The sequence below is a fragment of the Cyrtonyx montezumae genome, unplaced genomic scaffold (genome assembly GCF_038088225.1).
Source record: "Cyrtonyx montezumae isolate F1298 unplaced genomic scaffold, pur_monq_1.0 scaffold_30, whole genome shotgun sequence".
Lineage (NCBI taxonomy): Eukaryota > Metazoa > Chordata > Aves > Galliformes > Odontophoridae > Cyrtonyx > Cyrtonyx montezumae.
The window spans coordinates 8,977,682-9,004,128 of NW_027072035.1; the positions used below are offsets into that span (position 1 = coordinate 8,977,682).

General features: G+C 39.2%; 1 protein-coding gene across 3 annotated transcripts; it reads right to left on the bottom strand.

Moving 5' to 3' along the window:
• Nucleotides 1-2,704: 2,704 nt before the first annotated feature.
• On the bottom strand, nt 2,705-7,222 carry STARD4 (StAR related lipid transfer domain containing 4). 3 transcript variants are annotated; one of them, XM_065744244.1, is made up of 6 exons: nt 7,202-7,222; nt 6,960-7,077; nt 6,050-6,099; nt 4,441-4,567; nt 3,769-3,883; nt 2,705-3,212 (listed from the first exon to the last, which is right to left on the bottom strand). In XM_065744244.1, the coding sequence occupies exons 2-6, from the start codon at nt 7,062-7,064 to the stop codon at nt 2,986-2,988; spliced, it is 624 nt and encodes a 207-aa protein (XP_065600316.1). In that variant the 5' UTR covers nt 7,065-7,077; nt 7,202-7,222; the 3' UTR covers nt 2,705-2,985. The 3 variants fall into 3 exon arrangements, with proteins under 3 accessions (XP_065600316.1, XP_065600317.1, XP_065600315.1); XM_065744245.1 differs by lacking the exon at nt 6,960-7,077 and having other exon boundaries at nt 7,202-7,216; XM_065744243.1 differs by lacking the exon at nt 7,202-7,222 and having other exon boundaries at nt 6,960-7,117.
• Between the last annotated feature and the right edge of the window lie 19,225 nt (nt 7,223-26,447).

The window sequence follows — 26,447 nt, forward strand, 5'->3', positions numbered from 1 at the left end:
CCCCTGAATAGGTGTTTTTTGTTGTTGGTGTTTTTTTTTAATTACTTGCCATATAAAAATAAATGTTGATATGTCTATATACATTCTATTTCCCTAGCAAAAACTGGCACCCACTGCCATTTCTTCTTGGGCACCTCATTCAGAAGCTGATTTCAGGTGACACTCCTGCTGAAATACTAAGCTCAAGTACTGCAGGCAGCACACACCTCTTCCCAACAGCAGAAACACTGGCAAACATCACAAAGCTGCATAAATTCTGTTGCTGTTCTCATGACAACAAACTATACAAATACGAATTTACTTTGCCTTCCACTATTTCCTAACAAGCACAGTATGTGCTCCTGTGCTCAAATCCCTTCCCACTTTGTACTGTCCTGCTCCATCCAGACTGCTCACTGACTTAGAAGGAAAGCAATGCCATGGTAGGGAAAAGAAATTCTTCTGATCTGATTTGTACTTGATCCTGGATTTCCTGGTTCTGAATGCACTCTGGTTAGAGAGCAGCTCTGCCTCAATACCTCACACCCCTCTCAATCCCCAGCTATAAGAAAGTTCTGACTTCAAATATAACACTTGGTGAAACTGGACACCTTTCTTACAGCTCTGTATTACTCTATAGCTCAGCTGCTTCAAATGATCAGCAAAGCTATCAGCAATGCATCACTTCAGTAGTGTCATCAGCACCAGCACACTTTGCCCACTTTAAACTAGAAAAAATCTTACAAGGAAGAGAATATCCAAAATAAATCCTAAAGGTTTGCTGGCACCTTCTATGTATTTTCCTCATCTGGAAACTGAAGAATTGTATTATGCTGACATAAAAAGATCTGGCTTTGGTCTCTACCTCCTGTAGTCTCTATTACTATTCACTTGACTGTTCAGACTCATTGTCAGAAGCAACAGACAACATCTGATGAAACACACAAAGCCAGTTTAATTGGCGTTTAAAGAACAGATTATAATGCATCATAATGGAAAATAAAAGGTTCACTTGGCTTTCAGATATTTGTCCTCATTCACTACTTCTTTTCATCCCTTGGCCACAACTGAAGACAACTCTGTTGATAAAAAGAAACAAGCATGGAAAAATGTATATTAAAAAACATTACCATACTTGAAATATGCCAAGGATTTTCTTGTAAGTCTTCTTTCTCCGTGCTTCATCTTCGTCTTAGGCCATCTCACTTCATACAAAATAAGGCTGGATAACTCTAGAGACACAAGAGTCCTTAAACTGGGCATATGAACAAGGACCTTGTGATCTTTTCTACAGCATCTAGCACTCTGCAAACATCACCCTCGTGTCTACAAGTGTCTCGAGCCCCTTTTGACCTGCTTCTCCAGCAGTGAAGTGCCTCTGTAGGTTTAAACTGAGCTCTTTGTGAATGAATTGAGTATTATGTAGCTGTAACACAACCCCTCAATTAGTCACAGAAGTCTTAAAAAAAAAAAGACAATGAATATGCAGATTAATGACTATCTATGTAGCCTAATTAGGAAGAACAAATAAGGAGCACCTCACCCAACTTTCTCTGTAATCCTCATCCCACTCATCCCACACTGCAGTATTCCTAGGGCTTTCTTACTTGCTTCCAGATCAGTACCTCTAGAATGCAGCACACTCTAGCACTCAGGGAAAAGTGATTCCTCATGGTAGAAGATTACCTCACACCCTGGAAGTTCAGAGAGTGAACAAGGAAGACAAGAAAGATGGGAAGAGTAACTAAGGAGTTTGAAAGGAACTGCAGAATATGCAAAAGCCAACAGTGAAATTTTGTATCTATTAAGAGAACAGAGGCTTCTTCCTGTCATTATGTTTAAGCACATTGAACAGTGCTGTATACCTTAACACACAAAGCAAATTTGAAGAACCCTTACAACCTGGTCTCTTTAAAGAGAACTAAGAACCCAGCAGCACAGACAGTGGGCATCTGAAAGTCCCCACACCTATCAGCATCACTAGGTAGTTAAATATTGTGAAAAACGTGACCCTCTACCCTTCTGTGGCTCTGAGCAACTCTGCAGCTTGTATTTTGACATTGCCAGCCATATTTTAAGACGCTTAGATCAGTTACTGCAAATTTCAACAGAAAGCTCTACTGTGCTGTACCATCATGTTGGTGGTACTGTCTATAGTTCTACTAACTAGGGTTTTCAGATAAGGAAGGCAAAAATAAAGCTAGAAAACACAACTCCATGCAAAATTTTGTAATAACTATTTAGAAGTGCAAATTACTAAGCATAGCAGGTTTGCTACTTTGACCAATACATGTGTGATTAAAAGTTCACTGAGAACTATGGAAAGACACCTGATGACTCAAATGGGTCATTGGATCAGCTGTAAGGGCATTTCTTCATCTACTCACCAAGGATGTTATGTAAAACAGTTATCAAGCTACAGTTAAAACATCAAAGAAATGCCCATAATGAGTACTTAATTTGCTAACATTAGCAAATAGGTCTGTTATGAATGATCATCTCAACGATAAATCAAAGCAAATTTATAATATAGAAATTAAAGATGCTCTGGTACAAACTATATAAATTAAAAACATAATAAATGTAAATATAAATATCTATATAGCAAATATTGCATCTCCTGTGAGCTGCTGTCTGTTCAGCAACCTGCACCCACAAAATCCTGAGCACTCCACTCTCAGTACTGTCGTTGAAAGCCATGTTCAGATCCACTTTTCAAGTTCACATTCACATTTTCTGTTTTTCACCCAATAAAGCAAGAGATTTATAGGTTCAGACTACTTCTCACAAAGTTGCAGGGTGCTGAGCAGGAAACAAGATCCTGTGCTGTGAAATAGGAATGTATTCTAAGTATCACATCAAAATTGTCTGGATTCCTCTACAAAAAGGTTCAGACATCATTCAGGAACAATGTTATTCACCTTTGATCTCAGTAGTTAACTTCTGGTAAGCTAATCAATATAATTTGATTGCAAGAAATGCACAGGCTTCTAAGTCACTTTTTGTCTATGTCTTCAGTGCCTTTTTGAGGTCAGAGTAGAAATTGGCCAGGGTACTAGCCATGGCAGTGTCAACTGCAGACTGTGGCAGCATCCCTCGCAGTTCAGTCTGAATATAACCTGTCAAAAGGCTGTGGCTAGGACAGTCCTTAAGAGGGACGCAGAACCAGCCACAAGGGTGATTGAATCCACGGACAAAATTAGGTCTCACCTCTCCGTAGTTAAGGCTTACACCTGTCACAGAAAATAAACAAAAAAGGGAAAAAAAGCTGAGAGAGATGAAAAAAAATAAAGAGAAAGTATATTTAATATAAAGAAGTTTACACTTGGAGAGTTCAGGAGTACTGACAGAAACACTTTAGTGCTTAAGGGTGCTCGCATGCCTGAAAGCTGTCTGCTCTACATTCAAATTCCTTCACAGATCTTGACAAGCAGAAATCAGTGTTAAAGACATCCCTTCCATTTCCTAACGAGCTTCTTACTCTAATCCCTTTGATGCATGAGCTAAGACAAAGGACACAACTCACCTTCAAGGTTCCACAGTCAACATAGATCAGTCCTGGCACAGAGACAACTTATGGGTAAGGCTTTAAGACTTAAGGCTTAAGACATATATTTCTTTAAGTACTTTAGTTCTTAAGTACTTTAAGAACTTTCAAACACCTCTGAAACACTTGTTGGAGACCACCTTATACACTTTTGAATGCTCAGTGATGAACCATTATTAATTCAAATCAAATGCTAAGCCAAGCAGCTGTTAAGAATTAAGCAGAGGTGAGTGGTGCCTTACCACAAGATAGAAGCCCATCTTCATAGCTTGTAGTGTAAGAGAAATCAACAAACTCCCTTGGTGCTATGATGTTCCAGAGCTGTCCAGCAGTGGTGTAGCGCATCACACAGCAGTTCTTCTTAAATGAAAGAATGAGAGAAACAAAACACAAGTATCTTAGTATAATAAATGACACTTTATTCATACTTGTCAGCAGCTAGCCTTTTCCATAGAGAAGGCAGCTTCTGTCAACTACACACTCTCCAGACAACTTCAGTGAAGTATGAAAGATGGTGCTGCTTTCAGTCTAAGCATTGAAGTTTGTCAGGACTCATCACCTGCAGCTGCAGAAACTGAGAATACATAGCACCTTTAAACCTGACTACTGATTAAAACTACAGAACTGTAAGTCACACCTAGAAACTAAAAGTCACATAGCTTTTATATGGCTTTCCCACTACCTAGAAAGTCTAAAAGGGTCATAAATAAATTGCAAGAGGTCACTCAGCAGCTCAGAAGGCCTCACATGAGGTTACCCACAGCACATATACATACCATCCATTCAGGTAAATATGCACGGAAGAAAACAGGCAGATAAACATCAGTACTTAGAGGAACAACTGCTATTCTGTAATGAATTAGATTCACATGAGTCTACATGCACTTTTCTTAAGAATCTAAACAAGTCTTCACCTCTTCAAATGTTTCCACGATGTCCATTGTAGTCATTAAGCTGTCCCAGTCAAGTCTATAAGGTCCAGGACGAATATGATCCACTATTCTGTTAGTAACATCTTCCACCACTCCCTGAGCTTTGTAGCTAGAGGAACACAAGTTTATATTTAAAAGAAAGAACATTTTATTATGTATTTCATTAGTCTTGAACAGCATATTTACTATAATACCTTGGCACCTGAATTAGAGTCAGTGGATAAGTGCATTGGAAAGATAATACAGGAAAGATTTGAGTGCACATCTGTTCTTTCATGCAAAAAGTTTTATTCTGAAAGCAGTATCATTACACTATAACCTGCCTTTCTTAAACTGCTAATCAGAAGAAACATCATGTTTCATCTAACATGACGTTTTGCTGCTTTTGCAAGAGGAGCAAGGGAGTCCAACAGGGAAAAGTGGAACTAAAAACAAAAACAAAAAAAACTGAGAGCAGGATACAATGGGAAAGCCAGTTTTCATAAAGTAGAAGTAACAGTAGTAGAATCAAGATGAAAAGAAACTACATTCTGCTTTGGTAGCCTACTAGAGAACCAAATAATTTGGTGAAAGACATTGCAGAACATTCATTTGTTATATTTTAGGTAGACACCAGATGTTTTGATTAATTCAGTTACTGGGTTTCAAGCTCCTGAGGGGGTGGAACTGATCATAGTCATTTTCAAAACACTTCTTATCCACTCAGCAGTTCTTTTCAGTAGTAGGTAACTAGTCTCACAAGTCACTGATTTATACACCTGCACGGTTCAAACCTTTTCACTCACAGTTACCTGGCTAATGCCAATCTCATTTGTTTACTCTTCAGAACTGGAGGACAATATTATAAGGACACTACTTTCTAGTTTTGCCTTTGGGAAGTTCTTCAAAACATCCCTTCTTCATCAGATTTATACACAACCCTGCAGACACCTGCTTAGATTAGCCACTCCCAAATTGGCAGTCATTCAAGTTACACAATGCAGTGTTGACAGTGTGCTGGTGGCCCTGCAGACTCAGGAGACACTGAACAAATTTACCAGAACAGAGTACCCAGAGTGCATCAGTCTTTGCGATTCCTTTCAAACACTATCTTTTTACAGCAATTTTAATTTCTTCTGAATGATGCTTTCTGCTAAGCATTTCTCCATGTAAATCTACAGAAACAGACAGTGACAGAAACTCACAGGAAGGCTCTGCATATCACACATCTCTCCCACAGCTACATGCCTGACACTTTGTTCTACCAGTTTCATAGCCAGCAAAGAGTGTGCAACACTGTCTGTGTTGTCACCCAGTATTGCTGCAGACCTACCCAACCACTATGTGACTGTGTGGTTTGCAGACCATTTTTTTTAAATGCCTGGGCATTTCTCGTTGCAAACATCAGCCAGTGGGAAAACAAGTATGAACCATTAAAGCATAACACTAAAAAAAACCAGCAACGGCCTTTACAAGACAGCAAGGCACAGTAGATGATTTACTTAGCTCCTCCTGCAGAGAATCTGTGTAGTTTGTTCACAACCATCATTTCTAAACTACAAAGCATATATGGGGAGTCTTAAAAATCCACCTTCATTCCAAGGAAACTTACAGGTATCCACTGAATTCTTCTGATGGTTTACGCCACACCACTGCATCTTTCTGGAAGAAAATTAAAGATATTACGTTAACACTCATTTACAAACTCTTCTAACATGTCCACAAAATGCCTCAATTTGTCCAGAAGGCCAACTTGTATCCCAGGCTGCTACAAAAGATGGGTGGCCAGTGCATCAGGAAGGTGACTGTCCCCCTCTGCTCTGTCCTTGTAAGGCCTCATCTGGAGTACTGCATCAAGTTCTGGGCCCAAAACGTAACCAGAGGAGAGCCTTGAGGACTGATGGAGAGTTAGAGCATCTGTCCTATGAAGACAGAACGCGGGAGGTGGGCTTATTCGGCCTGGAGGAAAGAGGCTCTGATGAGACCTCACTACATCTTTCCACCATTACAGGAGGGCTGGGGAGCAACACTATCAGAGACCACATTAAAAGGACAAGAGGTGAAGGCTTTAAACTAACAGCTGCGAGTTTCAGATTAGAAACCAGGAGGAAATTCTTTCTTCAGTGGCACAGGCTGCCTAGAGAAGCTGTGGGTGCCCCAGGCCTGGAGGTGCTCAGGGCTGGCTGGAGAGGCCCCAGGGCAGTGGGGACCTACATCTTTAAGGTCCCTTTCAACCCAAACCGATCTGCGACTGCTAGTGGCTTGGGTGCTCTGTTTTTCTGTTTCAGGACACTGAAATTTGTTAATTTCGCAAGTAATCAAGCCCTGTTTGGAACACCCGGCCTCTTATCAACGTTAACAAAGGAAAAAAAAATGCAGTAACCACAGGAAGCGTTGCGATAGAAAGGAAAAGATAAAAACTGACGGCGTTGAGCGCACCACACCGCCAAACCGAGATGTCAGAGCACAGCTGTCACCCCTACGCGACCCACACCCGCCAGCAGACACGGGAAGGGACTCACAGTTTTCCTGGCGATCCGCCACTCGCTGTCGGCGATGCTGTGATAGCGGAGCAGGGTGCTGCTCAGCCTGGCAGCCAGGGCCGCGGGGTCCGGCAGCAGATCCATTCAGGTGCTCCTCCTGCGCGGACACACGGCTCCGCACATCGCCACTGGGCACCCCACCGCCCGGGCCAGCGTGCGACCCGCCCCCAATCGCGGTCCCCGCCAGCCCCAGCCCCAACGCCGACCCCCGGCCCGCTCACCCGCGGGTGCCGCCGCGCTCCACTCCGCGATCCCGCCCAACTCCGGCGCCGCGGCCCAATGGGCCGATGCCGGCAGCCAATGAGAGCGCAGCCGGCCTCCGGCGCAGCCAATGGTGACGCGGCCCGCCTCAGCAGAGAGGAGTAGGAGCGCGGCCGCCTTAGTCCCCGCCCACCGCGCGCGCCGCCTCGCATGGCGCGATGTGCCGCTGGAAGCGGCAGGGCGGCTTCCCATTGGCTGCAGCGGGGCGGACGCGCTATCTGATTGGATGGAGGAGAGGCGTCTTCCGACAGGCGCCTGCCCGTCTCCGCGCTGTGCGGACCGTGTGGGATGGGCTGTGCTTCATGGCGGGATGTTGCTGGGTTTGAACTGCAGCCCTGAACGTGCCCGCTTGGTTTTGTCAACCTTTGGGCGAAGGAGCGGCACGTTTTTGTTGGGAAGTGGTGATTTTTGAATCACCGCAGGTGCTCTGTTCAGTTCCTTGGAGCTGACCTTGTCCTGAAATACCTGATGCTTCACCCCAATAATAATGCATACAGAGATTACGAGGCTAGCTCTTGGTATTTAATGTCAGCCAAAGCATACATGATGCTATCTCTGGAGGTGTTCCCTTGTGGAACAAGTGTCACAAAGAAACAAGCAAGCTTCTGAGTCTGACCCCAACACCTTGCAGGTGTGTTAGAGGCAACAAAACAGTGTGGTTTGCCAAACCAAATTCTGTTTCTGTGACAAAGTATATGGAGCTGCTCTTATTTGCCATGCTTGCTCCTAGCTGGCACTCAATGATCTGGTTCCTGCTCAGATTAAGGATGAAATACTTTGTTAGATCAAGCCCTAACTTCATCTGCTGGAAGAACAAGAGCAGCAGACATCTGTTTGCCTCATTAAAGTTACTCTGACCAATATATATGTCTTAACTTTAAATATCTCTGAACTGACTATTGCCCCTTTCAGTTGGAAAACTAATAATCTGCACTCAATAGACACGTTTGAAAAGGTGGGATTTTTTTCCCCTTTTTTTTCTGGTTCATTAGGAGCTTTCTGATTCATGCGAGCATGGACTAATTAGAAGTTGACTCAATTAGAGGTCTGAGAATTTATACACAGAAACCTGAAGGTTGTAGGGCCTGGCACACTCTATTTTGGGCATTTGTCTTTGACTGATGAATAGGCAAAGGGAATTATACAACTTTTTGAGTAAGAAAATGTAACTGAATAACAGTATTTCTTAATCACAGAGTCATGTAATTCTTTTAGTTGGAAGGGAACTTTCAAGGTCATCTAGTCCAACTCCCCTGCAGTGAACAGGAACATCCACAGCTAGATCAGGTTGCTCAGGGCCTGGTTCAGCCCGGCCTTGAATATCTCCAGGGGCAGGATTTCTACCACATCTCTGGGCCCTCTGTTCCACCCTCCGTATAAAAGAGTTTTTTCTTGTATCCAACTTAATCTCCCCTCTTTAATGTTGAAACAATTTCCCCTTGTCCTTATCACCACAGATCCTGCTAAAAGAGTATGTACCCTTCTTTCTTATAGTTCACCTTTAGATACTGAGGTCATCACTATCACGTCACCTTGGAACTTTCTCATCTCTGGGCTGAAGAGCCCCAGCTCTCTCAGCTCTTCCACAGGAGACATGTTCCATCCCTTAGATTGTTTATGTAGCTCTCCTCTGGACACAATCTAACAGGTCCATGTCTCTCCTGTACCGAGGACTCCACATCTTAACAAGCAATATTTTATTTTGTAGTACAGTTCTATCTAACAGAGCTGTACAGATGACCTTTTATTTTCTTTTGTTTTGTTTCAGACTGATAATTTCTGTAGGATATTTAAGTGTCCCATGACTGGATTGATGGAGGAAACAACTTCACGGGGCAACTTGCATGGTACAGAAGTGCTTTCTGATGTTCAGAGGGAATAGTTTATGCACATTTATAGGTTCATAGGTTCATAAGGTTGGAAAGGACCTACAAGATCATCTAGTCCAACCATCCTCCTATCACCATCCGTACCCAACTACTAAATCAAATCCCTTAGCACCTCATCTAAACGCTTCTTGAACAGTGCTAGGGATGGTGCCTCACCCACCTCCCTAGGCAGGCCATTCCAGTGCCTGACCACTCTTTCAGAGAAAAAATGTTTCCTCAGGTCTAATCTAAATATTCCCCGGCGCAACTTGTGGCCATTCCCTCTCGTCCTGTCGTTATTTATCAGGGAGAAGAGGCCCACCCCCTCCTCACCACAACCCCCCTTCAGGAAGTGGTAGAGTGCAATAAGGTCTCCTCTGAGCCTCCTCTTCTCCAGACTAAACAATCCCAGCTCCCTCAGCCGCTCCTCATAAGACTTGTGCTCCAGACCCCTCCCCAGTTTTGTTGCCCTTCTCTGAACACGCTCCAGGGCCTCAATGTCCTTCTTGTAGTGAGGAGCCCAAAACTGAACACAGTACTCGAGGTGCGGCCGTACCAGAGCTGAGTACAGGGGGATGATCACCTCCCTGCTCCTGCTGGCTACACTATTTCTAATACAGGCCAGGGTGCTGTTGGCCTTGGCCACCTGGACACACTGCCAGCTCATGTGCCATACAACTTGCATGGTACAGAAGTGCTTTCTGATGTTCAGAGGGAATAGTTTATGCACATTTAATTAAACACAGTATTTTTTTTCCTTGAAACTGACTACCATGTCATCCAAAATTATATGGACCCAGAAGTTTCTCTCTAAATATTGTATTGGCAGATGGATGTAGTACACAGCCAGTCCTGGTGTTTCTAGCCAGATAAGCATAGCATTTCATCTCACAGGAACACTAATTTCCAATTCAGTTGAACATCAGCCAGTGAAACCTTGACTCCTAAGAGTTTGTTTCTTGATGAAAACAGGCACAAAGTGTGAAGCTACTAAATCCAGTGCACTAGCAGTCTGTATAAGAAGGCTCTCTTTAATCCAGGATGGACAATATTATTTTCATTTTTTCCCATAGAAATGTTCAGAAGTATGAAGAAAACCAAACATGCTTTTGCTGATAGACAAACACATCAACCACTGGAACTGTTCCACATAGACAGACAAGCTAAAAATTTTTGCAGTACTGTCAAAAAATAAACCTCAGCAGAAGACTTCCATAGAAAACCTCTCACATTCTTCACATCTGACTTTCAAACAGTTATTTATATTTTTTGTGTGTATTCAGGTAAATGTGCTGCTCTTCCATCAGATCGTGATGGAAAGGAAATGTTTGTTTATTTTGTGCTGGCCCACATGTAATGAAAGCAACATTAAAATTTCATGTTTATTTGTCTCATATCTGTATTAAATGATGTGTCTTGACCATTCCTTATAAGTGCCAAACCCAAAAGACTTAGATTGGCTTCTTAGCATTCATACATATTCAAAGATGCAACTTTCTTGGGCAAAAATGGGCAAAAAAGTAGCTAAATGTTTTCCTTGTTTTGCTGATGTAGCACTGCTAGTGTTTGGCTTTATTCTAATGAGGGAGAGAGGCTGTAATTCACCTCATTTCTCACTTACTCAAAGCAAATATATAAGAAATATGAATGCGTTAAGACTGTCACTGAATCAAGCTAGACCTGAATCAAAGGGAAGTTTGTGGGAATCAGAATGGCCAATCATTTCAATCATTTATATGGTGAAGTATGGGTTGTTAGACAGGATGTCTTTCTGTTAGATCAAGTTGTAAGAGAAAATAATTAGATTTCAGGTCTGAGCAGTTGCAAATTGCAACGCCATGAGGTTGGGAGTTGACAGTAGGTGCTGGGATGGATCATAGTTCAGACTGAATAATATTTAAAAAAAAATAAAAGCAGCACAATGATCTCTTCACAAAACAGCAATTTTTTTTTTTTTATTATTTTTTTAGGAAGTGTTTGTGGTTAAGCCACAAGATGGCAGGAAAGCAAAGTAAATATTTTTTTGCTGAGGCAGCTGCACTTGGAAAAACTGTCTAAAAACATACGATGGAGAAACAGACTAATTTTTTCTTATGAAAACGTAGTTAAAGCCTTATTAAATTTTGATATCTGTTAAATATTACTTTAATTAGCATGATCTAACTGTAGTTTGTGCTAAACCATAGTATGGTACCTTTCTGTTACCTGTTGTTTGTTCTTTTGTCAGAGACAGCAAGTAAACAAGCTAAGATTGATGGTTTCCTTTTTGGATGCCACTGGAATATGGTGTATATGAAAATGAGATGCAGAATATACTCTCTTTGTACCTGGAAGAAGAACCATGATTTCTCCTGAATGACAGTATACACTATCTCTGCCTTTATAAAAAGTCTACATTCACCTTGTTTTCAAAGTTGCCTGCAAAAGCAGATTTTGCAAAACCAGACGAATGCTGATGAAGTTCAGAAGGAATCTCACTTTGAAGAACAAAAGATAGAAGTTGGATGGGACCCTGGGTAATCTGATCTAGTGCCTGATTTACTTGCTAGCAACCCTGCCCACATCAGAGTTTGGGTTTAGCTGATCTTGGAGGTCCTTCTAACCCAAGTCATTCTGTGATTCTATGATAAGTGGTTTAAGATCATCTGTTTTCTTCATCTGTTTTTAACCATTTGATATTAACAAACTGCCATAGTCCTTTCTATAAGTGGATTTCAAATGAATCAGATGTGTTCCTCTCTAGTTTTTTCAGTGCAATCTAAACAGATTATTTTTATCCTATTTCTATTCTCAAAACCAATGGTCACACCTCATCAGGCAGATGTTAGTAGCAATAATACACAGTAAAAGTTTATAGCATCAGTAACAGTGACATAGAATCTTGAATCATTTAAGCTGGAAAAGAGTGTCAGGATCACCATGTCCTTTATTGCTATGTCTACATAGCTCGTTTATCTCCAGGGATGAGGACTCCACCACTTCTCTTGGCAGCCCCTTTTAATACATGACCATCCTCCTGGTGAAGAAATTCTTCCTAATATCCAGTCTATACTTCTTGTACTTTTCGAAGCTGTTCCTGTCATTTGTCACCTGAGAAAAAAGACCAACACCCTGCTTACTGCAAACTCCTTTCAGGTAGGTGCAGAAAGTGATGATTTCCCCACTGCTTCATCTAAACAGCCCAGCTCCGTCAGCCAATCCTTAAAACTCTTGTTTTCCAGTCCCTTCACTAGCTTTGTTACTCTTCTGTGCACATACTCTAACAACTCAGTATCCTTTTACAGAGGGACCCAAAACTAAACACAGCACTTGAAGTGTGGCCTCTCCAACACCACGCACAGACCAACAGTCAATTCTCTATTCATGCTGACTGCACCACTTCTGACGCAGGCCAGAGCCCTCTTGGCCACCTGGGCACACTGCTGGCTCATATTCAGATGTGTAGCTCATGGATAGATGGAGCCAGTCACTTGGATAGTCCTGTTCCACAAAGCCTCCATAATGCTACATTAGTGCTGACTGTAGCCTGGGGAACAGAACCTGGCACGGGAGTTATTAAAGTTCAGGAGTTCTTGAGAATTCTTCCAAGTGCAGTGAAGAAAGTAAAAAGCCCAAATCCATTGACATACTTTTTAAATCTCTCCTTTGATGGTTTCTTGATGAGTTTACCTCTCCATTTCACCCCTCATTTATTGTGGTGGTGGGTCTTCTAGTCTCTAAATACTCTGAAGTGCCAGAGAGCTTTCCGAATCTGATACTTCACCTACATGGTCTATTTAGGAAGTAATTTATTATTTCCAAAACGTGCTGAACTAACTCTGGCCAGGCATTAATGACTAAGTTAAGGGTTATCTTTAGTTTTGTCTGATATTTTATTACCTTTTCTTTCTGTCCCTAATCTATTCATATGTTGCTGCCTTCCTAGACGTTTGCCTTCTATCAGGAACACCTTTTATAACTAGGAAAGATGACTGATGATATAGTAATGGCAAAGAGACTTCTGTACTGAGCCTTTCAAGAAGTACACCATTCTGCAGGTGCAATGGCTTTGTATTGCCCATAGATCAAGAGCACAGGTAGCATACTGAAGAATTTTTTTTGCACACAGGAAATGAATAGTAGTTTGTAGGTTTACAGCACACTGGTTTGTGATTTTTTTTTTGTTATTGAAATGTTGCTTCACATTAAGTGTACCAGTTAAAACCTCTGCCTAAAGCAGCTGATACTCTAAAGCAGTCTCTTTCTTTAAAGCAGTCACTTCACTGCCTTTTCTGTTAATTGTCCATGAATGTAGTGAAGTGTGTATCATCAGCAAGGCATAACAGCTGGAGATGTGCCAGTTCTAACTCATTACCTTAGTCATGTTGAGGAATTCCTAATTTGGTATAGATTGAAACTTGTTTGTAACAGCAGTAAATTATTCTCATTAGTCTCAAAACCTATCAGGACTAATCCAGGCTTTCCTTGAAAAGAAAGAATACTACTCAGATTGCAGTCAGGAAATACAATTCAGATTTACAAGAATAAAACTTTCCTTTCAGAGAAATATGAAAACAAAAATGGAAAGTTGAGATGACATTTTTTAAGGACAGTTGTTAAGCCAAAGCGAGGATTCTGTACTGAAATAGTAAGACGATAAGATGTTAGATTTTGCCTAGAAGAACTTATAGCAACAGTTAATATTACTTATATATAAGGCTAATTCTTTTTTTTTTTTTAATGCTAATAGTTTCCAGTAGCATACCTTTTCTGGAAATGTGTTACACTGAAACGTTCTTGCAACTATCTGTTAATTTCCAACAGTAGCAAGTAAATATCATCTTCACTTTCTCTGTTCCTCTTCTAATTATTTTATTTACTACACCCCTTCACATGACATGCCCTGAAAGCCCTCTGCTCTGCTTTGGTATAATCATTATGTTAGCAGAACTGGAAGCCTTGTTCATGCTACGTTTACTTCTATAGTGTTTGTATTTTTATTTTTTAAGTCAATTTGAATATATGCTAATTTTAAAGTGTGCTTATCATTATAACTATGTATGTATAAACATATATTTTTGGTCATGGTTTCTGTCAAGGTTCTTGTGACTCTTATGATTTCCAGGCTAGACTGAAGTACTTGTTTTCAGTAATTTCTTTCTGTACAGTAAATGCTTTGCAGTACTTAACTATCTTACCTGTGCTTCCCACAAATGGAATAGTAACTGGATTATTTTTCTCTTGAATTTCTAGTTATAACTTCTCTCTTTGTCTCTAGCATTTGGTCTTTCATTTTTCTTCTTTAAACAGACTCCCTAACCATTTTATCTTTTTTATACAATGGGAGCAGCTATATAGTACATCCAGGCTAAGCATATACAGCCTTAAGATCTTAAAGCGTGATAACTTTTCATTTAAGTAGGATGTGATAATCTATGGATGTCTAAGCTACTTCTTTTGAGAAAATATCATTAGCAGTTGAAAATAAATAAATGTTTTTTGAGTAATAAATTGAACTTGTAATTGTTTTAATACACATTTTGTCTTAATCAGGTAATGATATGGACATAGCAAATGCCTCTTGATCAGTTCAAAATAGACTTCAGGCAATGGATTTTGTCTTCATCCTAGTTTTAAATGATATATGTGAGACTGGAAGTATAAAGTAAGAAAACTAGTAGAGCAACATAGTTTTGTTTTAGATTTCAGACCCATCTTTAGACTAGATGGGCGCAAAAATAAAAATAAGCAAAAAACACCGTAACAATTTTTTCAGATAAGATAATGGCACAAGACTAAACCTGAATATTTTGAAAGCCTTCTTACTTTTGGTATAAGCTTGTGGAATAGTCCAAATAATGTGCACTCTTCTGAATCAGGGAGGCATGGCTTTTCTTTTCAGATGATTATTATTTAATACATCTTGGGACTCAATATTTGAGGAGAACAACAGCATGGATGAAGAACTTCAGAACATATTCTGAGCCTTATTCTAGAAGATTATTCTTTTCAAAATACAAGGAGAGTCCTTGAGGCAGTCCCAGATGAGATAAGAATGATTAGTAGAACATTTTTTGGAAATGATTCATTTGAAGGAGTAAGACCATCTCTAATCTCAGATACGATCCTGAAAGATCTCTTCAAGGGGCAAGAAAAACAGCTAAAAAAATCACTCAGTGACTGCGGCATTCTTTTAAGATATAAAAGAGTATATATAAAGGAAGTCTGCAAATAAATCAAGTTTAATCAAATCAAGCAAACGCAAAGCTATTGCACAAAGAAACCATATATGTAAGCAACAAGATTTGGGGAGTATAGTTCAGTTGATTAAAAAAGGTCCAATTCAACAGTAACAAAAGCAATGTGATAGAGATTGGAAAGAGTCTGTGTACAGCCCAGTAGTCATAAAACTTTAAGTGGATTCAGTCACATTGATTTCCTGTGTGTACAGCAAGGCATAGATTGAATAAGGCTCTACAGAGAATTTAAGGAATTATAACACATTTGAAGAATGTTGTGACACATGATTTTATGCAGCTCTTCATAAATAAGAGACTGAAATTTTGGCAAGAGAACAATATCCTTCAAAGGGAAAGTATTTCAAAATGTATAGGATGCAATAGAAAGCCAAATTGGTCTCTTCTTAAGAGACCTGTGAAATTAACTGTGTTAATGGGAATTTTCCATAATGAATCCTCTACTGTTTTTATGGCAGAAAAATGTTGCATTGATAGTCCAGAGATCACCATTTTTTTGAATTTTAATTCTTATTTAGTTTTCCTTACAGCAAGAAGAAGTAGGCGTAACCATTTACTTGGAATAAACTATACATATGACATGTGAGTACATATGTTTTAATAGTGAAACTTTCCATTGCTCAGTGGTCCAATAACATGTACCTTAGCAGCTTCATCCTTATACACTGAAGAATTTAAAAACTTTTCTACAGAAGTTCCAGTATGTGCATGTTTTAAGCACTGAAGTGCTTTATACTCTTACTCCTTTTCTTGAATATTCTGCCTGCTATATTTGCAGTAATATTGGACATGTTATGCACTCACTAATGCCTGGCACAGCTTTTGTGTGGTGTTAAATAGTTTGAAATAATAGGCATGTTTTAAATCATCTAATGATTAAAGCTGTGAAATGATTGCTAAGTAGATGGGATACACATAGTCCTTATGTTTTTATTAGTACATAGGAGCACATATGAGTAGTAGAAAAGCTCAGAGTTGTAAAACAAGCAAGAAAACAAAATACCTTTCTCAGGAATCAACAGCAAAAATATTTCCTGCTAAAATGTATAAATTGTCATGAAGTCTTAGGAAGCCATTTCAAAAGGTATGTTATCTGTACCTAGGTGTTTTTAACTTTTGTAAGCAGGTAGGTTAAAATTCATCAACAGCACGGCAAATGCCTCTGCTGATGTATGACTGAATTCTTGTTTTGCTTTCTGGAGATATGGTTTTAAATTCTGGAAAGTCTTACTAATGGCTTCTTGTCTGATTTTACGCTCTTTTTATTTTATCAGAGTATTATTCAAAACTTTATACTCTTCTGTCTCAACCTGCACACATCTTCAGTCTCATCTCCTATGTTCAGATAGCTGCCTGTTTCCTCACTCTTCTCTTCCCTTTTCCCTTAATTTGGCCATGTGCCAGGTTTGTTTGTTCCTGTCAAATTGTTGATATCTGACATATACTGACATGTCAGGGATGGAACCAGCCAGGACACGTATTTGCAGTGCCAGCCCTTCCAAATATATAGGAGAGCTTTGTTTACATTACCTTAGCTCATATTCTGAAAACCAGATACTTGGGACTCAAGGGGACCCTCGGTCACTGTCTATTGCTGTTATCTTTGTGATAAGTGATTGCACTCACTAAGAAGCAAATAGTCAGTGACAGTTGGAAGAACCAAGTAATACCCTGCTCTGTCTGCTCTCAGGCTCAGAAGACGAGCTGTCAGTCCCCTCCAGGGCCCATCTCCACACTCCAGGAGAAGCACAGGTACCCAAAGGCAGGTTAGATCCCTAACTGAGGACTCAGAGGAGAGGACATCTTGTCCCAGTCCCTTCCAGAGTGTATCTGCTGGAGCACAGAGATGCACATTCTCACTGGTGGATGCCTTTCCTGCTCAGATTGAGAGGGGAGTGGGATGAGGTCATATGTGCTGACTGTTGATGTGAGTGCACTGTGCCTCTGTTTATCCCTGTGGCTGGCTGTGTTTGAATGCAGATGCAGTGTGTCTGTGTGCCGGCTAGCAGCATATATTCAGTCTTGCTGGTGGCATAGAGCTGAGGCAGCTTTGCCTCTCCTGGACTGTGACTCGGTGATGCTGGCAGTGCCCAATCTTCTTCACTGATTGCCTCTGTAATCACACAGGAGTGCACTGCACTAATCTACACTATGCTCTCTTGAGGAGGTTCAAATTGCCTATGGGTTTGACAGGAAACAGAGAAGCAGGGTTTCTTTGTGCACAGGAACACTTCTCCCTGAAGTGATTCTGGGAATACACTGCCAAGAAGTCCTCAGGCATCCTCCAGGCAACCCATTCAGTCTCCCCAAGGCAGTCCAGCTGCTTGATGCTGTCAGTGGTCGATGAATTCAGCCTCATAGGAATGGCTAGAAATATCATTTAATTCTTATCTTCTATTTTTATAGGTAACCATAACTCGCTTCAAAAGTGATTAAACTTCTGTATCACATTTCATTAACAGATATGAATAATCCTGTAACTCAGGCATACAGATCTACCTAGTAGATTGAAAGTGGTGCAGATATTGCTAACATCAAGTAGTTAAACAGTTGAAGCAACTGCAAAGTGCAACATGAAACTAAATTCTAAATATGTCACCAGAAGAACTATTCCAACCAAAGTTACACTTCAAAAGGGTTTTTTATAGGTTTCTGCAAGGTAAAACTTTATAGTAACAGTGAGTTAATGTAAGAAGAGAAAAATGCAGGTAAAGTGCAGGGATTTGGTGTTTTTTTTAATTGTTTTTTGTTCTGTTTTGTTTTGTTTTGTTTTTCTGTTTTTAATTTGAGTCTGGAATACTTAACACAGCTACTGGCCAAATAATTTCAAAGTTAATGCCTTGAAAGAAACCATCTGCCTTAGTCTCGTGGGAGATGGAAGTGGATGGAGTAAGCTGTATGACGTATAAACATTTAGCTGTTTTGGCTTGAGTAGAACTGCATGATACATTACTTTTATAAACAGTGTTCCTCAACTACATGGAAAAAGCCTAGAAGCTTTTTGTAATTTCTATTACTCTCTGAACTAGAATTGTGTTCTCAGAGGATTTTCCTGTCCTTTTTCTACAGTCCTAACATCCATTTCTATGAAAGTAATTTTTAAAAAATTGGGGAATCCCAATGATGTGGTTTCAGACTCTTCGAATACTGTTAATTCTGTCACTGGGTTTTTACACCTGTGTATAGAAAAGTAGACAGCAATGAGTACAAACCTTGTTAATTTATACCCTGTTGATACAAGATATGTGAAATGTATCTGATTTGAGATTGTATTTCTCATGGAGAACTTATATAATCCTCAAAAATAAAGTAGTTTTGTAGGTTGCCTTGGTGAAAATATAACATGCTTATATTGTGTAATTGATGCCTTCATCAACACACACATTCACTGTATTCAAGCAGTGGAAATGTTTTCACTGTGGGATACTGCTAGTTTCTGTGAAGTGTAAGTGAGGTGTATTTATAAATACTTCAACTCAGATAATAGTATTTATGCAGCAGTAATCTCTAACCTAGAAGCTATCCTCCATGGCTGGTGTTTAATTCTGCTGTATTGAAATTGCATATACAGGTCAAGCTTGCAACATCTCTCGAATGATTTTCTAAGGTATGGAATGGAAGCTCTTGGATTTATTAATTCCTGCAATCATAGCAGGCCTTGTAAACTGTGGTATTCTTTGAGTTTTAGCTGCTGAGTTTCTAATCAGCTTTGGATTTTTGCATTTCATAAAGACAGCTCAAGCAATCTCCAAGTGGGGAAAATCTGCAACACATGATTCCAGCAGGCAGTGGCTGGCAACACGGACAATGAGAATGTAAGTTCCTTTCAGAGAAATGGAAAGGGATGTTGAAACTAAGAGCCATCCAATTCCTCTGTTCCACACTACCTAGCTAGCAAGTACTAGTCCACAGAGACCAGTAGATGGTATTTTGTTCATTCATATTAAGTAAAAACATGGGTCAGTATGCTAAGTGGTATTTTATTTTTTTTTTCTGTATTGGCATTATCCACTTCAGCTAATTCTTTCTTTCATATTTTCTTTGTGTATTTTGCTGTTTTCTTGTTCCCTTTTGTTCTTTTTTGCATGGCTGCATTCTGATTAAAAAGGAATTATTTTACTAAGTGTCTGATCATATGCAATAGTTCCAAATTTCTGCTTGTAGGAGTTATTGAAGGTCAGGATCCAGGATATTTGAGGGATTAAGTTCAACTCAGTTCAAATCTGTATTCATATACATCTTTTACATGCAGCTAGTACATGCAGCTAGTCAGAATCTCAGGAACATAAACTTATGAACAATATTTGAAACCTTCTTTGACAAGGCCTGAGAGAGGAGAGAAGGAGACATCAAACTTAACATGTGGTCTCACTTTCTGCTCAAATTCGTACAAGTAACTCTTTTTAGAAAACAGAAAGAATAAATTATTCATGAAAGTATTTCATTTATGACACTGTGTACTTTAAATCACTGAAGCATTGTACTTTTAAAAACATTAATAATAATCTATAATATAATATTTAAACATTCAAAATTATTTTCAGAATTTCACTAAAAAGTACATATCTCTTTGAAGGCTAAAAGCAGCTGCCTGTAGAAGCATATAGCAAGATAACCACATTTATTTTCTCACATATACACTGCCATCCTGTGACCAATCTGAAACAGATATGCCTCTGATAAAAGGTTATGTATTTTTATTCTGTGATTTTGCCTGGTCACTTTACAAACCTGTGTGAAGTATTACTATGCAGAAGATGGCCATATGCTATGCGGAAACCACCTGCTTATGTTTGTGTTGCCTCTGTCTTCTGTCAGTTTTCTTTGGTGCCCTTTCTAGATCTTGAACTGGAACACACAGTGAACAGTCAATTCTTATTCACTGCCTCCATGCCATTCAGATTATACTGACTTTTGTCTTATACCTCACTCCATTGTTTATTTTTCCAAATTGAAGAGTTCTCATTCAGAAATATTCACTGGAGAGTCATCACATAATAATTTCTGATTCAGACTTACTTCTAAACAATTTTGTCTTTTTTTTAGTTTGTTTGTTTTTTACTTTCTCCTAACCTTTTTCAGTTCTCCTGTGTCCTTCCAGTCCAATCTACATAAAATATGCCAATACTTCTGCATGGACTAGAGTTTATGTCCTTTGAAAAGAGTATCCACGGATTCTTTGAAGATAACATCTGCCAGAAAAATGCATCACATTCCTTGCCACCTGTTTCAAATATTTTAGCATTTGTACTTTAGGTGAAACCAGGCTAATATGAACATCAATATGCAAGTATTAGTTCTGGGTAGTTCCTCAGTTACTGATTTATAGAGGTTAGGATTTGCTTATTGGCCAATTCTATTCTTCCAGGAGCTTCTCTGAGGCATCTCCAGGGATAGGAATTTTATCTCTGTGGCACTGGTTGTTTGAATGACTATGTTCCTTGGATTATACTCTGTGGTTTGAGGACATTTCTGTTGTTATTGTTGTTGTCGTTTTCCTTTCCTGACAAAATGTTTTCTCACTACAAACTTACTCATAGACCATGATGAATCTCCACTAGTAATTATGCCCTTAAATGTTTTATTCGTTTTTCTGTTCTATAACTTCAAAAGATGACAGATGGTGTTTTCTTTGCCTAAAGTGGAGGAGTTGTTTGTGCTGGCATAGAGTAAATGGTATTTCCTTACTTCTCAATGATTTAGTTTTGAAGAAGAACAGTGAGAAAAAGGCTGGAGTTGAAGGAGACTGCTATCTTCAGGAATAGGATTCTTAATTCAGGAAATAAACTCCTTATATTTTATGTAGTCCACATATTTTAATTCACTCTAGTTAGTGTAGAGTATGGAATTTCATTCTTGAAATTGCTAATACATTATAATGTTCGCATAAAGAATTTATGTTTTAACAATGGCACAGTATTACTGAACTTAGAAAAGTTATTCATTCTTCAGTTTAAAACAACATTCTTCTTTCATAGGTGACTACTCAGCCATTGTTTTTATTGAACATTTAGTTAACACTTCATGCAAGATTTGACACTAGATAATAGGTGATGCTTTGAAACAACTCTTTCTTATTATTCAGGACTTCCTTTTCAGTCCTCCAACTTAATTCTAGAAGACTTTCCATGTTTTTCCATAAAATTGCACCTTTTTCAGAGTTGCAAATACCCTGACATATCACCATTTACTTCAGGTGGACGATAAGAATATGAACAAGTTAGTCCTTGCAAGCATTGGGGCTTACAAATAATTGCTGTTGAACCTGTACAGATCAGAGTATCCATATACACTTTAAATAAAAAGAATATTGCTTTTTACTTCTGTATTTGCAAATTGACTGTTACTGCAAAACATAAGCTCTTCACACGTGGCATGAATGTCTTCAATAAATCTTTTGTATGACTTGAAGATTCACTTGTCTTGGGTTTTGGGAGATGCTTTTTTGCCACATTGCTGAAACGCCAGTCTATAGATGGCAGCAAAAAGTTTTGATTCCTGAGTCATTATGATTTAGACTGACACTGAATGAATGGATGTTATAAAAATATCAACATTACTGTGTCTATAGTACAGCCAATGTACTGAGAGTTGGCATAAGCAGTCCGTGCTTCTTTCTGGATATGATTAAGGGGCCACTACTTCATGGTAGTTCAAAACTTCTGAGTTCATAAACAGAACTTCTCTTCAGCTTCTCCCAGCAGTAATCGTTGAATTCCTCAAGGCTCCCCTCTGAGAACCACAATTAAGAGTTTGTGATATATTCTTTGTCGAAGATTAACATTAACTCTAAAATTCCAGTGTTTCAATAATATTTTTACAGCACATAGGATGATAAGAGGATATAAACTAAGTAATCCACTTATTTATACAATCTATTTAAGAAAAATCTGTTTAAGAAAATCTATTTAAGAAAAGTTAGCTTTATTACAGTGCATCTATTAGCTCTTTTTAAACAGGCTTTCATAAAGAGCATGTCAGTAGTTGAGTGCTTTTAGATTCCCAGTGACACAGATAATGCATATTCTGATCCACTCAATGGTGGTAAATACTTGCTCATCAAACAATTCTTTTACTCTTTTCCATTTCTTCTATGCTTATTATTTTCGCCACTACATTTTTCAGATAATAAGCAATTTACTTGTCCATGATGTTGTTAGATGTTTCACTTGCTAAGAATGGGAAGTCTTTTGAAATTTGCTTTCTAAGAAATGTCTAAGAGCCACTAGAAATATAACTAATATACTTCTACCTTGAATTTACTTGTGTTTAAATTGTTTTTATTTTTTTTCCATTTTACTGTATGACAAACAGCACTGGTTGTTAAGTTGCTGTATATTTAGTAATGTTTCTCCCTAACCTAAGCATTTACTGTTTCACAAATTGAACTCTTCGAATGTGAAGAGGCCCTCACTGTAGGTCTAGAAAGCACTTAGCTCATCCTAGTTCTGCCTAATGGGTTTCAAAAGCACTTACAGTCATTGAGTAGCATTGTCACCTCCTCATCTTCTAACGCTGATGATCTGAGTCCACTTATCTACTGTGTTTGCATAACTGGTTCAACTGGAAATAAGACTTGACTGTTTAGGTTTCTCTGTATGAGATCATATCAGTGAAGACTGATCTACTGAACTGAGTGAGTTCTAAATGCACCATTAAAACATGCCCCTCAGGAGAGCAGAGTGTTGAAATTCTAGTTTCTATCTTTAGGCAGTTTCGTAGGAAGGATAGCAATATTTGGTACTGTAAAAGTTTGGTAAGGGATCATTGTGTGCTTGTGCATTTGTGCACATGTATGCACCTTCATATCCTAAAAAGAGCATGTTATGTCTCTTTCAGACACTTTGAATATGCCTCCTTCTTTCCAAACATTTCAGTTTCCTCACAGTTAAAGGAAAGGCAAGTTATATAGTATTTGATTATCTTTCTTTGTAGGTTATTTTGGTCTGCACATATGTATGTAGGCTTGAACTCTGTGGGAATAAGTTCTGTAGGTTTTAGTAAACATCTTTGAACAAAGTTGCTCCAAATTAAAACTGTCAATACCATGGATATATTCTTATCTAAAAAAAAAAAAAAAAAAATTATTTGCTGAAAGAATAAATACCAGTGTGCTAATCACCAGTTGATATGTAATTTTCATTTGTGATTGGAAGATTTTCAGGGAAGCTTAGGGAGAAAGTTGTTGATGGGGCACATGTGTACTTTTTGTCTATTGAAGTCTTATTTTTCCATGGCCTAATTACCTACTGCTCTTAAGTGATGTTTTTATTACAACTTCTTGCCTAGTTGTTTTTCTAGTTACCTTGGGCCATGATTTACTGCTGCTGATAACAGCTTCATGTAGATTAGTGCTAATATAATATGCTTTTCCTACTCTTGGTAGGAAGCAGACTTCTGTTCAGACTGCAGTCTTATACAATGCACTGTGTGTATGCAAACATATGTGTGACCCCTGGTGTCATTTCCAAGAACTCCACAGTTTGGTTGGTTTTCAGAGATAATGTTGTGATAACTACAGAATCAAAAATGCTAGCTGGATTTCTGAGCATTGTGGCTCCTAGTCTTCTGCAGTAAGTCTTTAGATGTTTTTTCATCTCATCTTTCTACTTTCAGAATTTCTTTCAGATCACTATGTATGCTATAGAGGTTCCCAAGTGGATCTCATAAATTTTAAAAGGCTCATTAGATCATTTATTTATTAACTGATGTGAGAGGAGAAATACTAAAGCAGAGGTAATATTCTGGGTTGGATAAAAGGGACATAAAAAGTCTAAAAGTAATCATGTGTTCCAGAAAAATCCCTTGAACAGCCAGTAGCTGTGGCTGTATGCAGTGGAATGAGGAAGCCAGGAAAAAGATGGAGATAAAGGAGTTTGAAATTCCTATTAAGAATAAAATGATGTCACTTCTGCAAAAAGGAGTAGAGCCCTTCCTGAGGAGGAAGTCAGGTTTTCAGACAGCAAGGTTCCTCCTGCTGGAGCAATGATATCCAAGGAAATATTGCTCTGGGCAGCTTGAGGACAAGAAACATCAGAAGCATTGGGGTCCTGCAGTACAGTGACAGTATCTAATCTACTTCATGCTGGACGTGCCTTATACTCTGTTTTTTTTGGTTTTGTTTTGGCTTTGTCAGGGAATCATAGAATCATAGAATTGCTTAGGTTGGAAAAGACCTTCAAGATCATTAAGTCCAACCAAAGTTCATCAAGTCCAGCTACCTTGGAACTAGGACTTTAGAACTAGCCACTTCACTGTGTCCTTTCCACTTAGGGTACAGAGAGCCAGAAACAATTTCTCAAAGATCCAAGCTAACTTAAGTGGTGATGACAGTAACTCCATCAGAAGACTAACCAAATTTCCAGGCTACACAAATCTTCAGTGAGAGCATTTCCTGCTTTTCAAGTTTGGCTCCTCTGAAGCCAAAATACAATAGTTAGAAAAAAATGAAGCTGAAATAAAATCTGTTCTGCTTTTCTGATCACTGAGTGATAAATAAATAAATAAATAAATAAAGCCCACATTCTCTTTGCTGATAGCTGAATCTGGAAGGCCATTTCTGCCTGTATTAGCCAAGAAGATTTGGAGCCTACTACAAAAGCAGAACAGCAAAATGTATTGGTTAGAGCAAGCTATACAATAAGTGACACCATTGTTCATCAGTCCTGTCTAGAGAAGGATTTTGATTCTGGAATGACCTTTGGACATTAATGCTGTCATCTGCTTTGCTACCCTGTTCTTTGGCTTCCTGTGAACCTTAGAATGGTTAAGGTTAGCAGTGCCTCTGGAGATCACCTGACCCAATCCCTCCTCATGCAGGGGCACCCAAAGTGAGGGTGCCCAGAACCACATCCAGGTGCCTTTGAACTACCTACAAGGAGACTTCACAGACTCTATGGGCATCCTGTGCCTGTGGTCCATCACCTGCACAGATCTGAAGTATTTCCTAAGCTTCAGAGGGACCCTCCTGTGTTCCAGTTTGTGCCCATTGCCTTTTGTCTGGCACTGGACATCATTGAAAAGAGCCTGACTTCACACACCTGCACCATCCCTTAAGGTATTTGCATATATATTGATGAAATCCTCCCTAAGCCTCCTCCAGGCAGAATAGTCCCACCTCTCTCAGTTTTTCCTCATAAGAGAGTTGCCATAGCAGGCCAATAAAAAACACTTTGTCTGTGGTATACCTGGCATTGTCTCAAACAATTTCAAGACCATTGCTATGACAAACTTAAGGCTGAAGATTTGGTGAAGAAGGGAGTGCTGTAAAGAACAGGATGATCTTGCTCTACCTTAAACATTCCTATACATTTCTTGTTTGCTGTACAACTGTAAACTTAGCAAGCATTTGAGACTTCTTTAGTACTTCAGAATTCCCGGATGAGCATCCTCAGAGACCAAGGATACTCCACAATTCAGCTGCTGACTGTACCAAAGTGGGAACTCCAAGTAGTGAACTCCTCCTCTGCCTCCCTCTCTTTCTCCCACTCTCTCTCTCCTCTTCTGCATCCCTCCATCTCTCATTTCTTTCTCTTTCTGTCATAAAGTTAAGTAAAGCAAAGTTTACTTTGATTTCTCATGAAGTTACATAGTTTAGCCACATGTCTTAGACAGATATAATTGTAAGAATGTCAACACCTCTAATGTAACTGCAGTATAGAGGCTCTCATTAAAATTAATGATTATGTTTGGACCATGAGAATCATTTTACCTTTATCTGTTCCCCCTTTACCAGGGGGATTTCTAAATTTGGTCTCTCCTCCCTCCCATAACGAGAAGAACATGACAGATTTTTCAGTCTCCAAATTATCTTTGTGGCCATGTTTTGGACTCTTTCCAGTATGTCCATGTGTTTCTTGTACTGGGGTGAACAGAACTAGACCCAGTATCTCACATGCAGCTTCACCAGTGCTGAGCAAAGAGGAAGGATCAGTTTCCTTCACCTGCAGGCAATACTTTGATGACTGGGGCTTTGATTACTGATGACTGGGGCTGTTTCTTCCCAGGTCTAGGACTTCACATTCATGACAGCTTCTACTCTAAAATGTGATGGCATGGGGAAAAAAAACAAACAAACAACTAGAATGGTTGTTCCACACAAA